This window comes from Triturus cristatus, chromosome 12 (assembly GCF_964204655.1).
Source record: "Triturus cristatus chromosome 12, aTriCri1.1, whole genome shotgun sequence".
In the NCBI taxonomy this organism is placed as follows: domain Eukaryota; kingdom Metazoa; phylum Chordata; class Amphibia; order Caudata; family Salamandridae; genus Triturus; species Triturus cristatus.
Window position 1 is genome coordinate 751,752,755 of NC_140595.1, and position 20,917 is coordinate 751,773,671.

The following is a 20,917-nucleotide window of genomic DNA, read 5'->3' on the forward strand; positions in this document are numbered from 1 at the left end:
ACTTTGAGAGCTGAGGATATATTAAAGCAACCTCGCCTCACTCCCTTGTTGGTGGCCACAATGATGCCTTAAACAAAGTGAAGGCCAACATCGCATCAGGGCCTTTGTTGTTTGAAAGACACTTTTTTTAATTCCATTTCCTTATTGCCAGGTCAGCATCACCTAATTAAGCAGTTAAGTCTTTTTCTGTGATTTAAGAAAGAGTAGGGTACCAGGCCTGTCCATCACCTGGTGGGCATCCAGCATTACAGGGCAGATGCCAGCGTGACACATCTTTACTAAGCGGCTGGAGAAAAAGAAAAGGTATTAACAGCTTCTTTCTTTCTGCTGTTCCATCGGGTGTGCTGCTTAGATTCACCTGGCTCTCTGTGCCATGAGGCTTGATGTCTCGATTGTCAGCTGTGATAACTAGACGCCTAAACTCTAGATCATTTTTTAGCTAAGTGATTACACTGAGAAATTGTGAACACACTTTTTTCATGTGGCACAGAGGAATTATCTGCCCAAACAGAGAGTAACTACAATTAACAGCCCATAGTAATCTGAGCTTTTACCTGAATTGGTAATTTCTGAACATAGGGTGAGTGAAATGGACAAAGTCTAAAACTCTCGTTCCTAGTTTCATTTCTGGCTAGGGCCCCAGCCAGGTCTCTGCTCCAATGATCAGTGTCTACCCCCAAACCATGGAGAGGGGATCAGGGAGAAGACGCCCCAACCTCTCCCTGCCTTTGAAAGTCCTGCTCTACCTGCTGATGCATTGCACGATTGCCGCGTGCGACGCCCAGATGACGGGGTCAGGGTGTCGCCTTCCAGCCCATGGGGTGAGCGGTCTCTTCAGTGACGGAGATGTCACTCTGGGCGGTATCTTCCCATTCCACGATGACGCAGAATTCGAGAAGATCAATTTCACTATCAAACCTGCTCCAATCAATTGCCGGAGGTATGTAAAATAAAGTTATGATTTGCTTTATTGGAGTCTTTGGAAATCGATATATGTGCCTCCTAGGCAAATAGATCCATGGAAGTCATTGAAAGCAAGCTTTTATTTCAAATACATTGATCACCGGTGAGTCCATTATGTGTTATTACTTATGTCCGTCTTTCACAAAGATAGTTATTCTCTTTATTTTTTGTTTCCCTTTTTTCCCATTTACACATTCAATTTTAACATCCATAATGATTATCCGAGTGCTCCCCTTCCAAAATAAGGAATTGTAGAGTCCCAGCCCTGCTTCTTCAGGTCGTGTGATCCTGTGCCGACCACTCTTACAGTGCTTGCCACCATTACTGGCGTTAGCACGTTCGGATAGAGCCCAATGTCAACTAAACAAGTGTACAGACAGCATTCCCATAGAGATGGAGTGATGACTGGCGGTGACCTCCTTACCACACGGTTAGCTCTCATTGTAATGCTCAGCTTTATGTGTGTGGTAATGGGTCCTTGAAACCGTTCTACTCCCATCAAATGTACAGCATCTTCTAAAATACAGCCATTGGCGGTGTGTCCGTGCATGCCTCTTTGAATGGACACAGGGCCGGGCGTGCTTCTTTGCTAATTTCAATATCGGGGCAGAGAATATCCAGTATTTGCAGACTCGGCCTCTGTGGGCAGTTTCGCCCGTGCATGTCCTGCATTTCTACGAGTAAGTGTGGAGAATGCGAGAAATAGTACTGATCACCGAGAAACGTCATCGGTGGATTCTAGAGTATGCATTTAGCCTTAAAAACCACAAATTGTGTGGGTTCTCACAAACATGTCAAATGTTTTTACATTCAATTCAGAGCCACGCGGCATCGAACAATCTTGGCTTCAGTGAGTACAATGGATATATTAGAAAAAGCAAAGTCGAGGTCGAGGTGTATTTTCAATTGAATCTTTACTGTAATGCGGGCGATAATCTGCAGGTAGAAAATCAGCCATATCCGGGTGAAAAGGCTTGTGCTTGACGTCTGGCACCAGCAGCCAGACGGGGTCTCATGTGAGTGACAGGACACGGCCGGCCGAGGCTCGGCGCCTCTTGCTTCCCTCATACGCGGTGTGAATAAAAGCATGCCGCATCCTGGTACCTAGAGTCGCGCTGCTTCAACAGATGCAACGCAGCTCGCGTGATAGTGGAACTCCGTGAGGGCATTTTAGAAACCCCCGAGCCTGGCTCGGATCCAAGGTGTCTCTGGCTCTCTCTCGGGCCACGTGGAGTGTGCGCCACAGAAGAGGCGGCCACAGCCCCCCCCCCCACCTTTAAGAAGCCCGGTAATAATTGAATGAATAGAAGAACTAACAAAAAACACACAGCAAGCAAATACAAGCAGCATCCTCCATCCTGAAGGAGAGCTTGTGATGCATAGGAGGGACACGAACGAAAAACGAAATCCGCCCGGGGCTTCCGGTCTACAAAAAATGCAAAACAAGGAAGTGAAACCCTGCCCACCAGACACACACAACTGGCCTTCACATGGCTCGACTCCTGCTTTGCATCTGAGGGCCAAGCCGCCCCTTGGCTCCGCTCTGTCTCCTCTCACCTTATGAACTAGTGCCCTGCCCACTCCCAAGAAGCCAAACACGATTTATTTCTCCTTCCAAAAAACATTTTCAAATAAACAAAGCACAAGTAATTGAATGTACCTTTAGTGGACTGAAGCCAAGCTGAACTCTGGAGACCGGTCCCATAGGGCTGTATGACAGAACCACACATGCGATTACTTCGCATGCCTTAACAAAGCAGTCCTTGCCACGACCACACATGGATTTTACACGCATGCCTTTACAAATTTTGCAGTAAAGGCATGATTGATAAAGGCATATGCGTGGTGCAGGTTACACCCTCAGCCCTAAAAATGACCCGACCCCAGCCGTAAAACACCACACCCCCAGCCATGAGCCCTAAAACCGGCTTGCCCCCAAAAAACTACCCCAACACCGCCCCTAAAAACAGCCCAGCCCTCTGCCCTGACCCCTAAAACCAGCCCCCAGCCCCACAAACTAGCCAACCCCCTGCCCCAAGCCCTAAAACCTGGCTCCCAGTCATGAGAAGTATGCTAACCCCAGCTTTAAAAACAACAGAAAAAACTACTCACCAAACCGTTCCTTACATTCCTGTCTGGGCAGGAAGTCCCCAACACTCCCCCACCCCCGCCCATTCACTTTGAATCTAAAGCACTGGCTGCCTTTACCACGTATGTTCCTTTACCGCCTTTACAACGGAAATCGTTGTAAAGGCATGTGTGGTAAAGGAATACGCATGGTAAAGGTACATGCATGGTAAAGGCAAGCGTGGTAACGCTTGTGTTGTAATGGCACGCACAGTTTAGACCGCGTTGGTAATGCCGTTTCCCGTCCCACAGACAGACTGCCCCTCAGAGAAAGTTTCCTGTTCAGCCCTCCGGCCAAGCTACATTTGTCATCTCACATTTCCTTTTTTGAGGCGCAGGACTCTTTTTGATACATGTGGGGGCATATTTATGACTTTTGTGGCAGAGGGCGTACAGCAAGTCCCCTTGCTGGGTTGTCCCACATCACAGGGAAAGGGCAGGAATATGCTGTATTTATCCAATAAGGCTGCATTAGTTTCCTTTTCCCTTGCACTGGTGCCATTTTGGCAGCCTAGAGTCAATGCAGGCACCCTTACACCATTGGTCAAGGGTGCCTGTGTTGTAGGCAGGATTATGTTTGTTGAGGAAGGAGCACCTTACTGTAAAAAAACAACCCTGAGAGGCTGTATCCTCTTCCGACGTGTACTGCAGAATGCAGCAGACATAGAAAGAGGAAAAAACGAGAAATAATAAAGATGGTTCTCCTTGTTAAGGCTCTCCTGGGAAGGCGTAAGATTTTGTAACATACCCAGGTTTACAAGTCCTTGTAAATCTGGGAATGGATAAAAAATGATGGGATTTGCTTGAGAAGACACATGCAATGCCCATGGAACACCAACGCAGGGCAGAGGAATGCAATGCAACTATTTGCGCTGTGCTTCACTATCCTACAGTTTTGGAGCCACACAAAGTGGCTTTACATGGCTTCAAAATTCTAACATGATTTGTGTCGCTCTTGTACCGTGTTGCGTGGTACAAGAGTGACGCAAACCAGGTCAAAAATATGGCCCTTAATTTGTTCTGTTGAGGAAGCCAGTGATATCATCTTACGACAAAGGTGCTGTGATATGCTTTCTTTTACATTTGTATTTTGTGGGACTGCTGAAAAGCATTTTGTCAAACTCCTGAGATGTACTTTCCCCTTGCACTGGTGAATTTTGGCAGCCTAGAGCCAATGCAGGCACCCTTGCACCATTGGTCAAGGGTGCCTGTGTTGTAGGCAGGATTGTTTTTGTGCAGGAAGGGGCACCTTCCTGCACAAAAACAACCCTGAGAGGCTGTTTCCTCTTCCTACGTGTACTGCAGAATGCAGCAGACATAGAAAGAGGAAAAAAGGAGAAATAATAAAGATGGTTCTCCTTGTTAAGGCTCTCCTGGGAAGGCGTAAAATTTTGACACATACACAGGTTTACAAGTCCTTGTAAATCTGGGAATGCATAAAAAATGATGGGATTCGCATGAGAAGAGACATGCAATGCCCATGGAACACCTACGCAGGGCAGAGGAATGCAATGCAACTATTTGCGCTGTGCTTCACTATCCCACAGTTTTGGAGCCACACAAAGTGGCTTTACATGGCTTCAAAAATCTGACTTATGATTTGTGTTGCTCTTGTACCGTGTTGCGTGGTACAAGAGTGATGCAACTATACAGGTGTGAGAAAGGCACTCTCTTAAATTATGCGACTTAATTGTTTTATCCAGGGGTGCTTCCGAGAAAGGCTAGCTGTCTGGGCAGGCCCGTGAGTTTAATGAGTTTAGTGACGGGGACGGTAACTCGTTTCTCTTATTTTTTAAGGGTGGGCGTAGTTCGCGAAGTAGCACTTCGCGAAGCTACGCAAAGTGAAGTTCGCACTACGCGAGCTACGCGTAGCACTTCGCGAACTGCGAAGTAACATGTTCGCACTGTGCAAGATGTTGTTTTCAATGATTGCACAGTGCGGACAAGCAACCGGCACTGTGCAATCATTGAAAATGGCATCTTGCACAGTGCGAGCTGTAGTTTTCTGCTGCTCGAGTAGATTTTTACTCGAGCTGCAGCTTTCTCAACGCGAACTGGTAGTTTCTCATCGCGAGCGGTCGCGAGCATACGCGACCCCTCGCAATGAGAAACCTGACCTTCTCGCGTTGGGAATCTCGCCGGGAGGTTTATTTTCCATGCTCGCGATCGCGAACAAGGAAAAAGTCTCGCCAGGATGTCATTTTGCTTGCTCGCCGTCGCCAACTTGACGTTGAGGACCGCGAGCAAGCAAAAAATGACCGCAGCACTACGCAACACTACGCTACGCGTGTTCGCACTGTGCTACGTGCAGTTCGCGTAGCGCGAAGTAGCGCGAACTTCGCAAACTACGCGAGCGTACCGTAGTGCTTCGCCCAGGCCTATTATTTTTGTCCTTATTCACAGTAATCAAGATTTTGACCGTGATCCCACCAGACAGTATCAGCATATGTGTATCGGCTTTAGATAGAGGGTTAGTCCTTTGGCTATACTCTTATCGACATTCAGTTACGTTATGGTTTTCACAGTACTTTAAAGTCACGGTTGTGCATTTTTCTATTTTTTCCACAGAGAGTTCAAGTACATAGCAATCAGGTATCGCTTTTGTCTTTGCGTTTTTCTTATGACTTTTTCATATACGTTAAGCACATAATACCAGCACACAGGGTGATTGGTTTCTACAGGGTTTCATTTCAATGAATCATCATGTCATGGTATTCTATGATTCACATTATTGAGCATTTCGTTCATCTACTAAAATCAATGTCTTTTTTCAAATGGATATGATGTTGTTGATAATAGAAGTTTCCTGCACTGACATGTCAAAATGTTTGTATTATTTATATTTGTTTCTAGATCTTTTCCCCTGAAGAAGGGCCGCAGAAAGGCCCGAAATGCATTGGGCAAGCATGAATCTGATCAACAACAGATCTATGTATTATTGTCAATGAACATGGCATAATTGTGATTTAAACAATGATTAAAATGTCATTTAATATTTGAGATGTTTATCAAATATCGTTTTTCAATTGAAAAGCCAGCGATATCATCTTACGACAAAAGTGCTCTGATATGCTTTCTTTTACATTTGAATTTTGTGGGACTGCTGAAAAGCATTTTGTCAAACTCCTGAGATATACTTTCCCCTTGCACTGGTGCCATTTTGGCAGCCTAGAGCCAATGCAGGCACCCTTGCACCATTGGTCAAGGGTGCCTGTGTTGTAGGCAGGATTGTTTTTGTGCAGGAAGGGGCACCTTCCTGCACAAAAACAATCCTGAGAGGCTCTTTCCTCTTTCTACATGTGCTGCAGAATGCAGCACACATAGAAGGAGGAAAAAACGAGGAGAAATAATAATATTTCTCCTCATTAGGTCTCTCCTGTGAAGGCATAAAATCTTGGCACATTCCCAGGTCAACAAGTCCTTGTAAATCTGGGATTGCGTAAAAAAACATGGGAGTTGCATGGGAAAATGCATGCAATGCCCATGAAACACCTACTGAGGGAAGTAACACAGCGCAGCGATTTGCAGTGTGTTGCTTTACTCCAAATTTTTCAAGCCACACAAAGTGGCTTTATGTGGCTTTAAAAATCTGACTTAAGGTTTGCTCTTGAACCACGTTGCATGGTACAAGAGTGATGCAAACCAGGTCAAAAATGAGGCCCTTAGTTTGTTCTGTTGAGGAAGTCAGTGATATCATCATATGACTAAAGTGCTCTGATATGCTTCCGTTTATATTTGTATTTGGTGTAACTGCGGAGATGCATTTTGTGAAACTGCTGAGATGTGTTTTTGAGCCATGTGCCAGAAGCTACACTCAATTGCATTAAATTTGGTCTTTGAGATCACCATGCTAAAAGCCAAATCATTTATGGTGAAGCTAGAATGAAGAAGTGATATTTCCAGTGAACTACCTAAAGTATGTTACCAGAAAACATGGCCTTAAAGTTAAAGCCTGGCTTCTCCATTAGACCAACTAGTGTGATCTCTAACAGACCACTTTACTTGACTTGGCGTTGTATTCTTTAACTGTAAAACTTGTGAATAATCAAGAATCAAGAAGTGGAGCAGGTCCTTGACAGTTCTCCTTCGTACCAATCATCTAACTGCTGCGAGGCCTCTCCTGCCCAGAGAAAGTCTCATCAGACAGCCAGCGCAGCCTTAGCCCCAGCCCAGCCCAGCACCGCTCAGCCCCAGCCCTCCAGGTTCCTGTACTCTTAAGCTCAGGACCTCTTGCTGTTTTCCTGACCTTCTTACCACAGTGGTTGCTGCTTCCTGCTCTTCCGCCTCCCCTGCACCCCTCCATCTTCTCAGGACCTACTTAATCAGGCTACAAAATGGCTGCGCCACTGTAGTGCCAAGGACATGCCAAAGGCAAGTCCCTTTGTGCCCGTCTGCTCCTGGACCATGCCCAGTGCCATGAACCTTGGCCTCCGGAACCCCCACAGGTACTCCACCACTAATCTATGACGCCGGTCACAACTGCTACATCGCATCTCCCCGCTTCTCTTCGGGATTGTTCTTCTGCCTCCACTGCCGCTTCACCTCCCCTCCAGGACCGACTACCTCTGTGAGATCCCGCGCTCTGGCAAACACCCCACCAGATCAACTCAGATGCATCCTCTTCAATGCCAGATCTCTCTACAAACACACCACCAAATTTTGGGACACCATCTCCAACCTCACCCCAACATAACCTTGATTAAAGAGACATGGCTAACCCCAGTATCAGCCCCGGAAATCTCCAAGGCAACACCCATCAGCTACAAGATGGAACACCATGACTGCTCCAACAGATATGAAGGCGGCATTGCCATCATACACAAGGAATCAATCACCTGCACCATTACGATGACAAGACCATGCCAGCCATGGAACACATGAACTTCCAGCTCCATACTGACAAAAACACCACCATCAAAGAAACCCTCATGTACAGACCACCTGGACCACACATTGGACTTAGCGTCACCATCACTGAATTCATCGCCCTGCTCGCCATCGAATCCAGACACTACGTCCTCCTGGGAGACATCAAATTCTACCTAGACAACACCACTGACACCAATGCCACAGACCTCCTGGAAAGACTGGACAACATCAGGCTCAGGCAGCTAGTCACTGACTACACACACAAAGCAGGACACATGCTGTGCCCCATCTTCACGTTCAGCAACTTAATCAGATACAACCACACCTCTGAACTCACCTGGTCAGACCACTTCATCGTACACGTCACCATCACTGTACTTGCCCGCACAGTCCTCAACCAACATAGTGCTCGCTTCCGCAGCTAGTTCAAAGTCATGCAGTAACAATGGACCACCCACCCACTGCATGAACACTGCTTAGCACACCTAACACTGCCTCCCTTATGAACTCTATCCACTTGGGGGCACCCACCGACCCCTGCCCCCACTGACTCTTCAACCTCAGAAGAGACAAGATCAGTCACCAACTCACCACCATCCTCAAGGCCTCATAAACCACTGCCACCTCTCTCAACACCTGGGGAGACGCCCAAGTTAGAGAGCTCCTCAAGAAACCCTCAGCAAGCCCCAATGAACTACAGAACTACTGCCCCATCTCACTGCTCCCCCTCCCCACCAAAGTACTGGAGAAGGCCATCAACCTTCAAATCACTGCACATCTGGACAGAAACAATCTACTGGACCCTTCCCAATCAGGATTCTGAACCAACCACAGCACCAAGATAGCCCTGAACACTGTAACAGATGACATCTACATCCCACTCGACAGAGGAGAATCAGACATTCTGATCCTGCCACCTTTGACACAGTCTCCTACCATACACTCATCGATCGCCTACGCCAGATTGGTATAACAGACGATGCACTCACATGGATGGCATCCTTTCTCACGGGACACGCCCATACAATTTGACTCCCTCCCTTCGTATTGCAAGTCAAGCACAACATCTGCAGAGTCCCCTAAGGCTCATCCCTCAGCCCTACCATCTTCAGCGCCTACATGACACCACTTATAGATGTCATCAGATCGCACAACCTCAACATCGCTTCCTACACCGACGATACTCAACTCGTCCTATCGCCCTCAGCAGACCCCACCTCAATGAAGACAAACTTCCACAACAGTATGAAGAACGTCTCTGCCTCAATGATGGACAACTCCCTCAAACTCAACTCGGACAAGACGGAAGTCCTCATTTTAGGCAAATACGCTGTCCTTTGAATTACTCCTGGGGACCGGCGTAACTCAGGCCCACCCCCACGCCTAAAGACATACATCTTCGGCATCATCCTCGACAGTGCACTCTCCATGAAACATCTGGTCTATGCTGTCTCCTCAGCCTGCTTCCACATGTTCCGCAAATCTTTAAGTTGCTCTCCATCAACACCAGGAAGGTGGTAATGCAGGCCCTCATCACCATCAAACTGAACTATAGCAACCCGCTCTATGCCGGCCCCACCACTGAACACATACAAAGACTCCAGATGATCCAGAATGCAGCCCCTAAACTGATTCCTCACCTGCCTAAGAGAACCCCCAGCACCTGAAGGCCTCCACTGGCTCATAGTCCAAAAGAGATGCCAGTTCAAGCTCCTGACACACGCATCCAAAGCCCTTATGACCAAGGAATCACCTACATAAACCACCAGCTGCACTACCACTGACCACCCTCTTCCCCAGGAACCTTCACTCCTCAGACCTCGCCTTTGCGTGGATCCTGGACATACACCGCTTCAGCACCGGAGAGTGCTCCTTCTCCCATCTCACCTCCAAAGATTGGAATACCCCCCTCAACCTCCACACTGCCCTCTCACTGACTAACTTCAGGAATGGGCTCCAGACCTGGCTCTTCAACTGAGACCTACAGAAAGAGCCTGAATAACCTTGTGGGTGACAAGCCACACTTTATAAATCCTGCTTGATTGATTGATCGATTCAACTGTGAGTAAAAACACAACTAAAAACCTCCTTCATGCATAGTTTAGTATACTATAACTTCCAGCTATATATCAGCCCTTATTAATATCTGCCTGATCTATTTATAAATTATGACTTTAAATAAATATTGCACAATACAACAATAACATGTTTATATGAAGTTGCACATCAGATGTGAAAAAACAATTATCTTATTTTTTCAATGTTTTACTGATGATTAATGAAGATTTTCTTTTAACAGGTCATCTGTTGCATGATTTACAGTAATGCTCACTCTATTGCTTGGTGTAAATTGCATGTAGTTGAAAAATGTGAGACTTTCACAAATGAAGTAGCCTTGGGTGAAACTCCCATAATTTCCTTCGTGGCAAATACACAAAGGGGGTGATTAACTAACATTTTGCACTGGGTTTGTGTCATAAAAGTGAAGCAAACCATCACAATTTTTTTTTAATTATTTACTTTCCAACACAAAACTTATTTTGTGCTGGAAATGTACTAAGATTAATGCGTTACTTAGCATCACGTGGGTGGTGTATGGTGTTCTAATACAATCACCCAGCCTTTTTGAGACAAAACCCTATCTACCAAAATTGTGGGATACGGTTTTCAGTAAAAAAATAATGCCTTTAGAAACCAGGCATTAAAGGGAAAAATGTGTTCATTTCTCCTTTGTATTCCAACTTTGCATGTGTGCTGCACTGTACAGCACACATACAAAGTAGAGGAAGTTTTAGAAGTTGTCTAAGCATAGTATTTTGCACTGGAAGTGCAACACAGACAATAGACTCTCGCACACACGCTTGCACTTTGGCGCAAAGATGTGAATGTGGCACAAAGCAGCAAATTCTCTACCGGTGCTAAGAAGAGGGGAGGAGAGTGCCATAACTCTGTAGATATGGCACGTCTCTGTTCCCTCCCTGTGGCGCAGCGCAGCATTTGTGGCTGCTGCGTTGAGGGACAGTTTAGTAAAACTGTCCCAAAGTGTCCAAAAAATGTTTGAAATTCTGTATCATTCACAAAATACAGATTTGGCGTCTTGTAATTATTTTAGCACAATATGCATTTTGCATACATTTTGGACACAAGGGTGAATTTTGCACCCAAAAAAGTGCAAAATAGTGTGTGACGCAAACAACTGTGCTCGTCCTCAGTTTGTGTGCGTTGCTCCTCTGTGATAAGATCTGCTCCCAAATGAAACCTCAGTTACGAAATTGGACATAACGCTGTTATCTTGGGCATTTCTCATAATAATGGGGACGAGAAATGTCAGAAGTTAGATGAGATTACAGCGGCGTAAACAACATTTCACCCGGAGTAAGATTTTTGCAACTTTCCCAAAATGTAAAAACAATGTTAAATCTTGAATTGGGAAGTAAAGAGAGTAGATGTCTGCCTCTTTGAATATATGAGTGTATATGCCTCACTGCAGTGCGTATCAATAGCCCCTGCAGCCCCCGCGGTGTGGAGGGGGGAAACGGAGCTCCACGTGGACCCCTCGGCACTGTGCACGAGCCCCCACCCTGAGAGCTCCTGAGTGGTCCGGAGCTCCAGAGAATGGGAGGCCCCCTCCATGTACTTTGCAGGGAGGCCCCCTCAAGTTTCTTTACGCCACTGCCCCGCTGAAACAAATTAGTATGGGCATCCCTATGTGGTAGAGCAGAGCGGGGCAGGAGGGGCTGGGGGTGGTACTGCCAATAGAGCAATACTGGAAATTACTATTTCTGCTTTGTGAAAATGACGCCAGCGCTGTGCTGGTGTTGAGTCCGGCTAAATTCTCAAAGTCATATCGTCGGAGTACAAATAGGAACTCAATGCTATAAGAAGGGTGATCCAAATGCCCACACGTCCTCCTCGCTGCCTCAAAAATGGCTTCACGTACCCAAGTAAATTAACCTGGAAAGATATCGTGGGAACAAAAATATAAAAAAGAAATGCATTCCTGTTAGGAATCTGCGTAACCGGGTAAGAACTGTTTTAGGTTTGAAATGAATCTGTTTTTGGACCTCTACCAACAATTTGTTTAGGACCCAGGCCGGGGAAGGCAAAGCCGGACCCGATAGAGGCCTGGGGTAAAACGCCGGCCGGCGGCGGGACCCCTCCACGCCACGCCCCCGCAATTAGGAAAACCCGGCTAGGCCGGGGTGGGCAGGATAGGCCCACAAACAAAGGAAGCTCCCCCCCCAATCAGGGGGCGAGAAAGGTAGGCAAGGGGGAGGTTAAAAGGGGCCAACAGCCCAGGGAATTCAATTTCAAGGCTCCCCCTCGCGTAAGAAGAAGAAAAGCCCACCCACCCACACCTATGAATACGGGCGTCGCAGCCGTAGGGGGGAAGGGTAGCGGAGCTGACACGAGGAACCTAGTAGAGAACGAAAGTACTAGGAGGTAGATGAAAGGCTCACACAGTGTCCTTGGATGCCTCACGCCAGGGGCACTGGGGGAGCCATTGGGCGGCGTGCCGCCAGAGAAAGAACAGAGATGACACTCCCGCAGGACCCCGGGGATGCCTTACGGCAGGGGTACAGACGGAGAAGATGAAAAGGACCCAGCCACAAGAAAATAGAGTAGATGCTCAAGTAAGGTCCTTGGGATGCCAAACGGCAGAGACCCCTTGGAGAAGGGAGGGCCCCGAAAGGATACAGGACAAGCGGGACGGCACTTGCAGCCCGGGCATGCCCAGAAAGCGACACCCTCCAAATCGGTAGCAAGTTGAAGCCTAGACCCGTGAATCGAAACACAGGGATTGGGGCCCCTCCCTCCTCTCCCAGGCAATTGGGGCGGCTGGGTCCAGAATGTGAATAGAGAAAATAATGAACAATAGATAAAAGTGAAACATGGTCGTTGAAGGACTATAGTAAGACCATGAATGTTGAAATTTGAAATATGAAGATTTCATGTTACAAAAATGTTTGTTGTAAAAATAAAACTGCGACATTTTCAGGCACCAAGAAGTGGTCAAGTGCTAATTAAGGGAAAAGCGCGCAGCGATGGCAACAACCAGGGGGGAGCTGGGAGGGAGTGCTCGCCGCCTGGACGGGGTTTGTATGTTCTACATTTTGAGTCAGTGCTCGACCAACAGTCCCTGTAGCAGTAGGCGGAAACACGTCTGTGATAATGCTTTTGTTCTGGCACTTGGCCATTGAAACAGTTGCATGTTTTTGGTTTTGTTTTGACAACTTGGAAACTGTTACAGGTGTGTTTTTCTTGTGACAACTTGCTGTCCCTGGTACAAGAGGATGGGACTGCGGTGCTTCAGGGTGTATTAACCCTTAAGAACTCACATGCTCCTCCACATGACCGCTCATACTCTCTACCAACCTGCTTTATTAACCGTAAAATCTCTACCCCTGAAACACTGACCTCGCAATTTCAAAGATGCATTGTATTTTTTAAATACGATGGTAGTCAGTGTTTTGGGCCCTGGAGCGTAATGTAGGGGATTCCAGCAAAATTCCACCGACTGCTGTGTGGCAGAGATTTTTCTCAGATGCAGCTCACGAAAGTTAAGTTTGCATGCGAGAATGGGCATCCTCTAGCATCACTTGTAGGTGCTAAAAGGGCACCTGTCAAGATATTCTCTATGCAGGTCGTTGCGGGCAGTTGCGATTGTTGCGGTGAGAAAGCTAGTGTGTAGTGATCTGGACACCTACACCTTGATGATATGTTTCAATAGGTTTATTCAAGTATCACGTATAACAGCAAGAGCCCAGGAAACATCCTCAGCTCCCTCGCTCTCTAGGCATTCCATCGCCTCCCGAGTCATGGAACATGGCTATGTCACACTGCTATGACATAACACAACCCAAAGTACATTATTTGAATATATATACATAATATTACATATCTCCCCCATTTTATTTTCAACTTATATTCAACATATATGTAAGACCCAAAAAAAACAAGGAAAAAAGAAGGGAGAAATGAAAGAGAAGAAGAATAGAAAAACAAATCACCACTTAATCCAACAATCTCTTTGGTACATGTTTGGTACATGTTTCATACGCATACTTCTTCTTACTGAGTCTGTACTCCTGTGAACCCAAATATGCTCTCAAAATCTTCTGGTGCATTCTTAAAGATGTCCTCACGATTGTACCTAGATACTCTTGCAATGCGAGACAAATTCTACCACTGCCTATTACACACCTGGACAGAATTGCCACACACTCCCTCTACCTACACCAGCTCTCAGAACTTAGATAACCCCTTTTTCAACATCAAGGGATCCCTAATGTGCACCCAATCACCAACTTGTACTTTTACTGTAACCACATTACTGTGCTTACCCTTTCTTGACAAATTACCTTCCACTCTCACCCTTGATGCCTCATTACTGGCTACCTTCCCTTTCTCAAACACACTAACTAGGACATCCGATAGCCATCCCGGAAACAAACTCAAACTTACACACCTTCCCACCATCACCTCAAACGGGGTCTTTCGAGTGACTGAGTGAGGAGTAGTGCAATACACGCAAATGGTGTCTCTATTGGCCTTCTCACAATCCATATGAGACTTTGACTCTTTGAACACTCTCCATTAATACTTTATTGAACCTCTCAACTTTGCCATTGAACTGAGGACAATATAGGGGTGTGCGGAAATGTTAGATGCCATAGCTCTCCGAGAAATCCTGCATCACAGTTTAGGTAAACAGTACACCATTATCCTACAATACCTCGGGCAGTATACTCTCTCTGCCAAATACTAATTTAAAGAATTCAATCACACAGTCAGTAGTTGATTCCATCACCCCTTCACCTCCACCCATCTTGATAAATGTTCAATCAGCACAACAAAGTACCTAATCCTTGCCATTAACACATAAAACAGTCCAGAAAATTCAACTGATCCTTTGTTCTACACCCTATTTAGTCCACACGACAACCTTGGTTCAGGTTGGGATGTAACCTGGTGCTTGTCACTCATACAACATTGGTGACACTCCCGGACCACACTATCTACTGCATTATCCATTGATGTCCACCAATCCACAGCTCTAATTCTTTTCTTGGTTGCGGTCATAGCCGAGTGTCCAGCATGGGTGGTTTCCACAATTCTCATCCTATATCCTCCTGGAAGGATTCATCTGTCCCGTTGCACTAGAATACCATTCTCCAAAGATAACTTACTAGCTACTTTCTAAAATGGTTGTAATCCACACTGTAAACCTATTTCTCTGGGCCATCCCTTTGACTTATATCCAATTACCTCCTGAAGAGTTTTGTCAAGTGCCACAGACTTGCACCAATCATCCATTTTGCCCCACAGAACTTGATCCTCACATTTTACAATAGTGCACTCCTCCACATCTTTGCCCACCCCTATATCAGCACAGTTATCAATGGGTAAACAAGACAAGCAATTTGCTTTACAGTTTTTTCATCCTTATATATACACTGCTTCAAAATTGAACTCTAACAGTTTAACTGCAAGGCGTGCTAATCTGGCTGTGAACTTTTTAGTTTTGATACCCTGTAGGATGTCAACTAAAGGCTTGTGGTCTGTTTGCAAGAAAACATCTCTCCCCCACACATAAGGTTTACATTTCCCTACACTCCATGTACACTCTAACATTTCCTTCTCTATGATGGAATACCTAGACTCCACTTCTGACAATCTCCTAGAAGCAAACCCTACATTTGTCTCATAGATGCCATCATGTTGCGAGAGAGTAGCTCTCAGCCCATATGCACCATTGTCCACAGTAATCACTATCTTGCAACCTTCCACATACGGCTGAAGAGCTGGAGCTGACAGAGCTTTCTCCTTGATGAGATCAAAACTTTGCTGGTATTCCTTGGACCAAACAAACTGTGATGTTTTCTTCAACAATGTACAAAAACACTCGGTCAAGTCTGAAATATTACACTAACACTTTAAGTAAAATTTGCAGACTGACAAGAATCAACTGAGTTGATCTTTTTCCATCGGATGAGGAGCCTCATGATGCAATTCACCAACCTAAGTTTAGCTTTTGATTATGACACATGGCCCAAATATTCAACGTAATGCACTGCAAAAACACAATTATCTCTTCTTAGAGTAAAACATTTGCCATTCAAAACACTGAACACCGTGTGTAAAACCTTATCATGTTCATCTAATGAGCTGGCAAACACTAAGGTATCATCCTGAAACACAGCTAAATTCTCTAAGGCCTGCAGAATTTGTGACACAATCGTCAGAAATACAGCTACAGCCGGGCCAGGCGAAATACCATTCTACAAAATTAACAAGTACCATCAGGATTCACAAACGCAGTCAAGTGGTGTGAGTCCATTGTCAATTTACCTGATGGTAAGCTGTTTTCAAATCCAATTTCGTAAACCATTTGGCCTGTCCCACAGCTCTAATTAGATCCTCAATCTGTGGAATGGGGAAATTCTCGGAAATTCTCACAAGCAAAGTTTCCCAGAGCTTTTTTTAGCAAGAACAACTGGTGACAACCAAAGAGTAGCATCAACTGGCTCAATGATGTCATCAAGACCCTGACCTGCTCGCGGATCAGGTCGCTCCCCACGCCGCACGGCTCCACCTGTGAGCGTGTGCCTTTGACCCCGCTGCTGCCGCCACCGTGAGTTCGACCCTGGTGTGCCCCCCTGTGCTGCCTGCCTGCAGCGTGACTGACTGACTGGTCTGCTGATTGTGTGCGTGTACTGTTTTAATTGTGCTTTCTTTTCAGGTTAGTGTTAGCGCTCCTTAGCGCTTATCTTGTGTCCTTCGCTCCTTGCCGCTACCCGCTACCCGCTTCCCAACCCTGCTCCCCTGCGGCCCGCCCACTTTTGCCTTCTGTTTCCCGCCCCACCGCTGCCCCCCTGTGGCCCCGCCCCCTTCTCCTTCTGTATCCCGCCCATTGGCCGCCCCGCTCCCGCCTCCCAGCTGCTACTCCCTCCCACTTGTCCTTTTATGGAGGACGCCGAGCGCAAGTGAGTGTGACCCTGACCTGCTCACTGATCAGGTCGCTCCCCACGCCACACGGCTCCCCCTGTGAGCGTGTGCCTTTGACCCCGCTGCTGCCACCGCCGTGAGTTTGCCCCTGGTGTGCCCCCCTGTTCTGCCTGCCTGCAGCGTGACTGACTGACTGGTCTGCTGATTGCGTGCGTATACTGTTTTAATTGTGCTTGCTTCTCAGGTTAGTGTTAGCGCTCCTTAGCACTTATCTTGTGTCCTTCGCTCCTTGCCGCTACCTGCTTCCCGCCCCTGCTCCCCTGAGGTCCCCTTTTCCTTCTGTATCCCGCCCATTGGCCACCCCGCTCCCGCCTCCAAGCTGCTACTCCCTCCCACTTAGCCTTTTATGGAGGACGCCGTGCGGAAGCGCAGCGGGTGCGCCGCTGGCGCACCAAAAGGCGCACCAAAGGCAAGCCCGTCTGCGCCCGTCCACGCCTGGACCGCGCCCAGTGCCAGGACCCCTGGATCCCGCACCCCCCGCAACGCCAGACTGCGATACAACGCCAACACCCTCCTCACTCTCAACACCGGCCGGGACCGCCGCTGCTTCCAAGCCGCCCCGAAACGGACCCATGGACCCTTCTCCTGCCACACCTGCAACCACCAAGCCTCCAAGGACCGGAACCAACCACCTCCGCTGCATACTCCTTAACACCCTCTCCGCACGAAAACACGCCGTCGAGCTTTGGGACCTACTCAACACAACGGCCCCAGACGTAGCATTCCTGAACGAGACCTGGTGGAACGAATCCTCGGCACCGGACATCGCCATAGCCATCCCAGACGGCTACAAGATCACCCGCAGGGATCGCGCAAATGGAATCGGAGGAGGAATAGCCATCGTCCACAAAGCCACACTCCAGGTCCACACCCACGCGGACGACTCTCTGAACTCCGCCAAACATCTCCACTTCCGGATCTACACCGACCCCAACACCACTCTCAGAGGAACACTCATCTACAGACCTCCCGGACCCCGGGCCCTGTTCAGCGACTCCATCGCCGACCTCGCCAGCACCCACGCACTTGCCTCCACGGACTACTTCCTCCTCGGGGACTTGAACTACCACCTCGAAAACAACAACGACACCAACTCCGCCACCCTGATCGCCAACCTCGCCAACCTCGGCCTCCGACAACTCGTCACCGAACCCACCCATGCCGCTGGCCACACGCTCGACCCCATCTTCTCCACAAGCACCCACGTCGCCTTCAACCACACCACCGAACTCCACTGGACCAACCACCACTGCATCCACTTCACATTCAAGAAGGCAACCACGCACCACCACACTCAACATCTACCTTGCCGCTGCTGTGGCAAAATCACAGAGAACCAACTGACCTCCGCCCTCGCACTGGACCCTCCAACTGACCCCACTGACCCCGACACCGCCGCCCGAAACCTCAGACAGTGGATCGAAGACTGCACCAACACTCTCGCCCCGCTAAAGAAGCCCTCCATCAACCACTCCAGCAAGAAAGCCGCCTGGTTCACCGAGGAACTCCAGACCTCCAAACACACATGCCGGATGCTAGAGAAAAATGGCTCCAAGACCGCACGTCAGACAACCACGCCGCCCACAAGGACGCCATTCGCAGACACCACCAACTCATCAGAACAACCAAGAGATCCTCCTTCAAAACCCGTCTGGACAGCAACGCACACGACTGCGAAGAGCCCTTCAGCATCGTCAAGGAACTCTCCAACCCCAACGCCAACACCAACAACATCCCGCCCTCGCAAGAACTGTGCGACTTTCTGGCCACTTTCTTCCACCGCAAGATCATAGACATCCACAACAGCTTCAACGCACCACCAGCCCCAACCACGACTGATCCCACCCCGAACACCACCTGCACCTACCAGCTGACATCATGGGCCCACGTCAATGACGACGAGACACGAAAGATCATGAACTCCATCCACTCTGGATCACCAACAGACCCCTGCCCACACCACGTATTCAACAAAGCGGACGCAATCATCGCACCCCAACTACGGAAGGTCATCAAAATCTCCTTCGACTCAGCGACATTCCCGGAAAGCTGGAAGCATGCCGAAATAAACGCCCTCCTCAAGAAGCCCAAGGCGGACCCCAACGACCTCGAGAACTTCCGCCCCATCTCCCTGCTCCCCTTCCCGGCGAAGGTCATTGAGGACATCGCCAACATACAGCTGACCCGCCACCTCGAGGACAACAACATCCTAGACCCATCGCAATCCGGATTCAGACGGAACCACAGCACCGAGACAGCCTTCATCACCGCCACAGACGACATCCGACACCAACTAGACAACGGCAAAACCTCAGCCCTCATCCTCCTGGACCTGTCATCCGCCTTCGACAAGGTATGCCACCGCACACTAAGAATACGCCTCCAAGAAGCCGGAATCCGGGAAAAAGCCCTAGACTGGACCACCTCCTTTACTCTCCGACAGAACCCAGAGGGTCCGCCTCCCACCTCACTGTTCCAAAGCTACCAACCTCATCTGTGGCGTACCACTGGGCTAATCCCTCAGCCCGACATTGTTCAACATCTACATGGCCCCCCTCGCACAAGTGGCCTGCCAACACGACCTGAACATCATCTCCTATGCCAACGACACCCAGCTCATCCTCTCCCTCACCAAGGATCCTCACCCCGCCAAAACCAACCTCCATGAGGGAATGAAGGCCGTCACCGACTGGATGAGGAGCAGCCATCTGAAGCTGAACTGGGACAAGACGGAAGTCCTCATCCTCGGCCCCACCCCATCTGCCTGGGACGACTCCTGGTGGCCAACTACGCTAGGAACAGCACTGACACCCACAGACCACGCACGCAACCTAGGAGTCATCCTCGACTCCTCCCTCTCCATGGCCAAGCAAGTCAGAGCCGTCTCCTCCTCCTGCTACAACACCCTCCGCATGCTTCACAGGATCTACAAGTGGATCCCGATCGAAACCAGAAAAACTATTACCCAAGCCCTCGTCAGCAGCCGTCTGGACAACGGCAATGCACTCTACACGGGGATCCCGACCAAACACCTACAATGACTACAACGCATCCAGAATGCCTCGGCCCGTCTGATCCTCAACCTCCCCCGACGCAGCCACATCATCCCCCACCTCAGAGATCTTCACTGGCTCCCCGTCAACAAGAGGATCACCTTCAAGCTCCTCACCCACGCCCACAAAGCAATCCACAACTCCGGACCAGCCTACCTGAACAACAGACTCAACTTCTACACCCCTGCCCGCCAGCTCCGCTCTGCCAGCCTCGCCCTCGCCGACGTCCCACGAATCCAGCGTACCACCTCCGGAGGCAGATCCTTCTCTTTCCTCGTGGCCAAGACCTGGAACACCCTCCCCACCCACTTGCGGCAGACCCAGGACCTGCTCACCTTCAGGAAGCTCCTCAAGACCTGGCCCTTCGAGCAGTAGCAGCAGCCTCCCCCCCCCCCGCAGCGCCTTGACACCCTCACGGGTAAGTAGTGCGCTCTACAAGTTCTGTGATTGATTGATTGATTGAAGCTGCATCTGAGAATGAATTTTGGATAAATTCTTTTTAACACTGAAAGGAACATTATGTATCTTGTGCTTTATCAGGATTACCCCATCCTTAACTTTAATTACAATCACAAAATCCTTGATCTTTCCAACTTTCTCTGGGAATTTTAATGCCCAATGGACAGAGCCACTAACACTGCCAACATTGTACTTTTCTTCTATCACCACAGGATATTTCCTCCAAGGTCTTATCACTGTCCCAAGTCATGTTGGTGCCATCACCCTAGCAGATTAATGCCTTTCTTTGCCACATACATTTTCCCTTTGATAACCTTGGTGGAGAACCCAATATCTGCCCAAAAGTACCCCACCAAATCTACTCTACTCCCTTCAAACACAGTAGAAATAATATCAGGGGGTAATTAAACTTGATCACACCACATTTCATTAATATT

At 48.3% G+C, this 20,917-nt stretch overlaps 1 protein-coding gene across 1 annotated transcript in view; it reads left to right on the forward strand.

Moving 5' to 3' along the window:
* The first annotated feature begins 560 nt into the window (after window positions 1-560).
* The window catches only part of LOC146782696 (extracellular calcium-sensing receptor-like), a 172,421-nt gene continuing 152,064 nt past the window's right edge, over window positions 561-20,917 (forward strand). Inside the window, exon 1 of the mRNA XM_085637187.1 lies at window positions 561-940. Within this exon, the coding sequence (XP_085493313.1) occupies window positions 660-940 (281 nt within the window). The 5' untranslated portion in view covers window positions 561-659. The remainder of the gene's footprint in view (window positions 941-20,917) is intronic.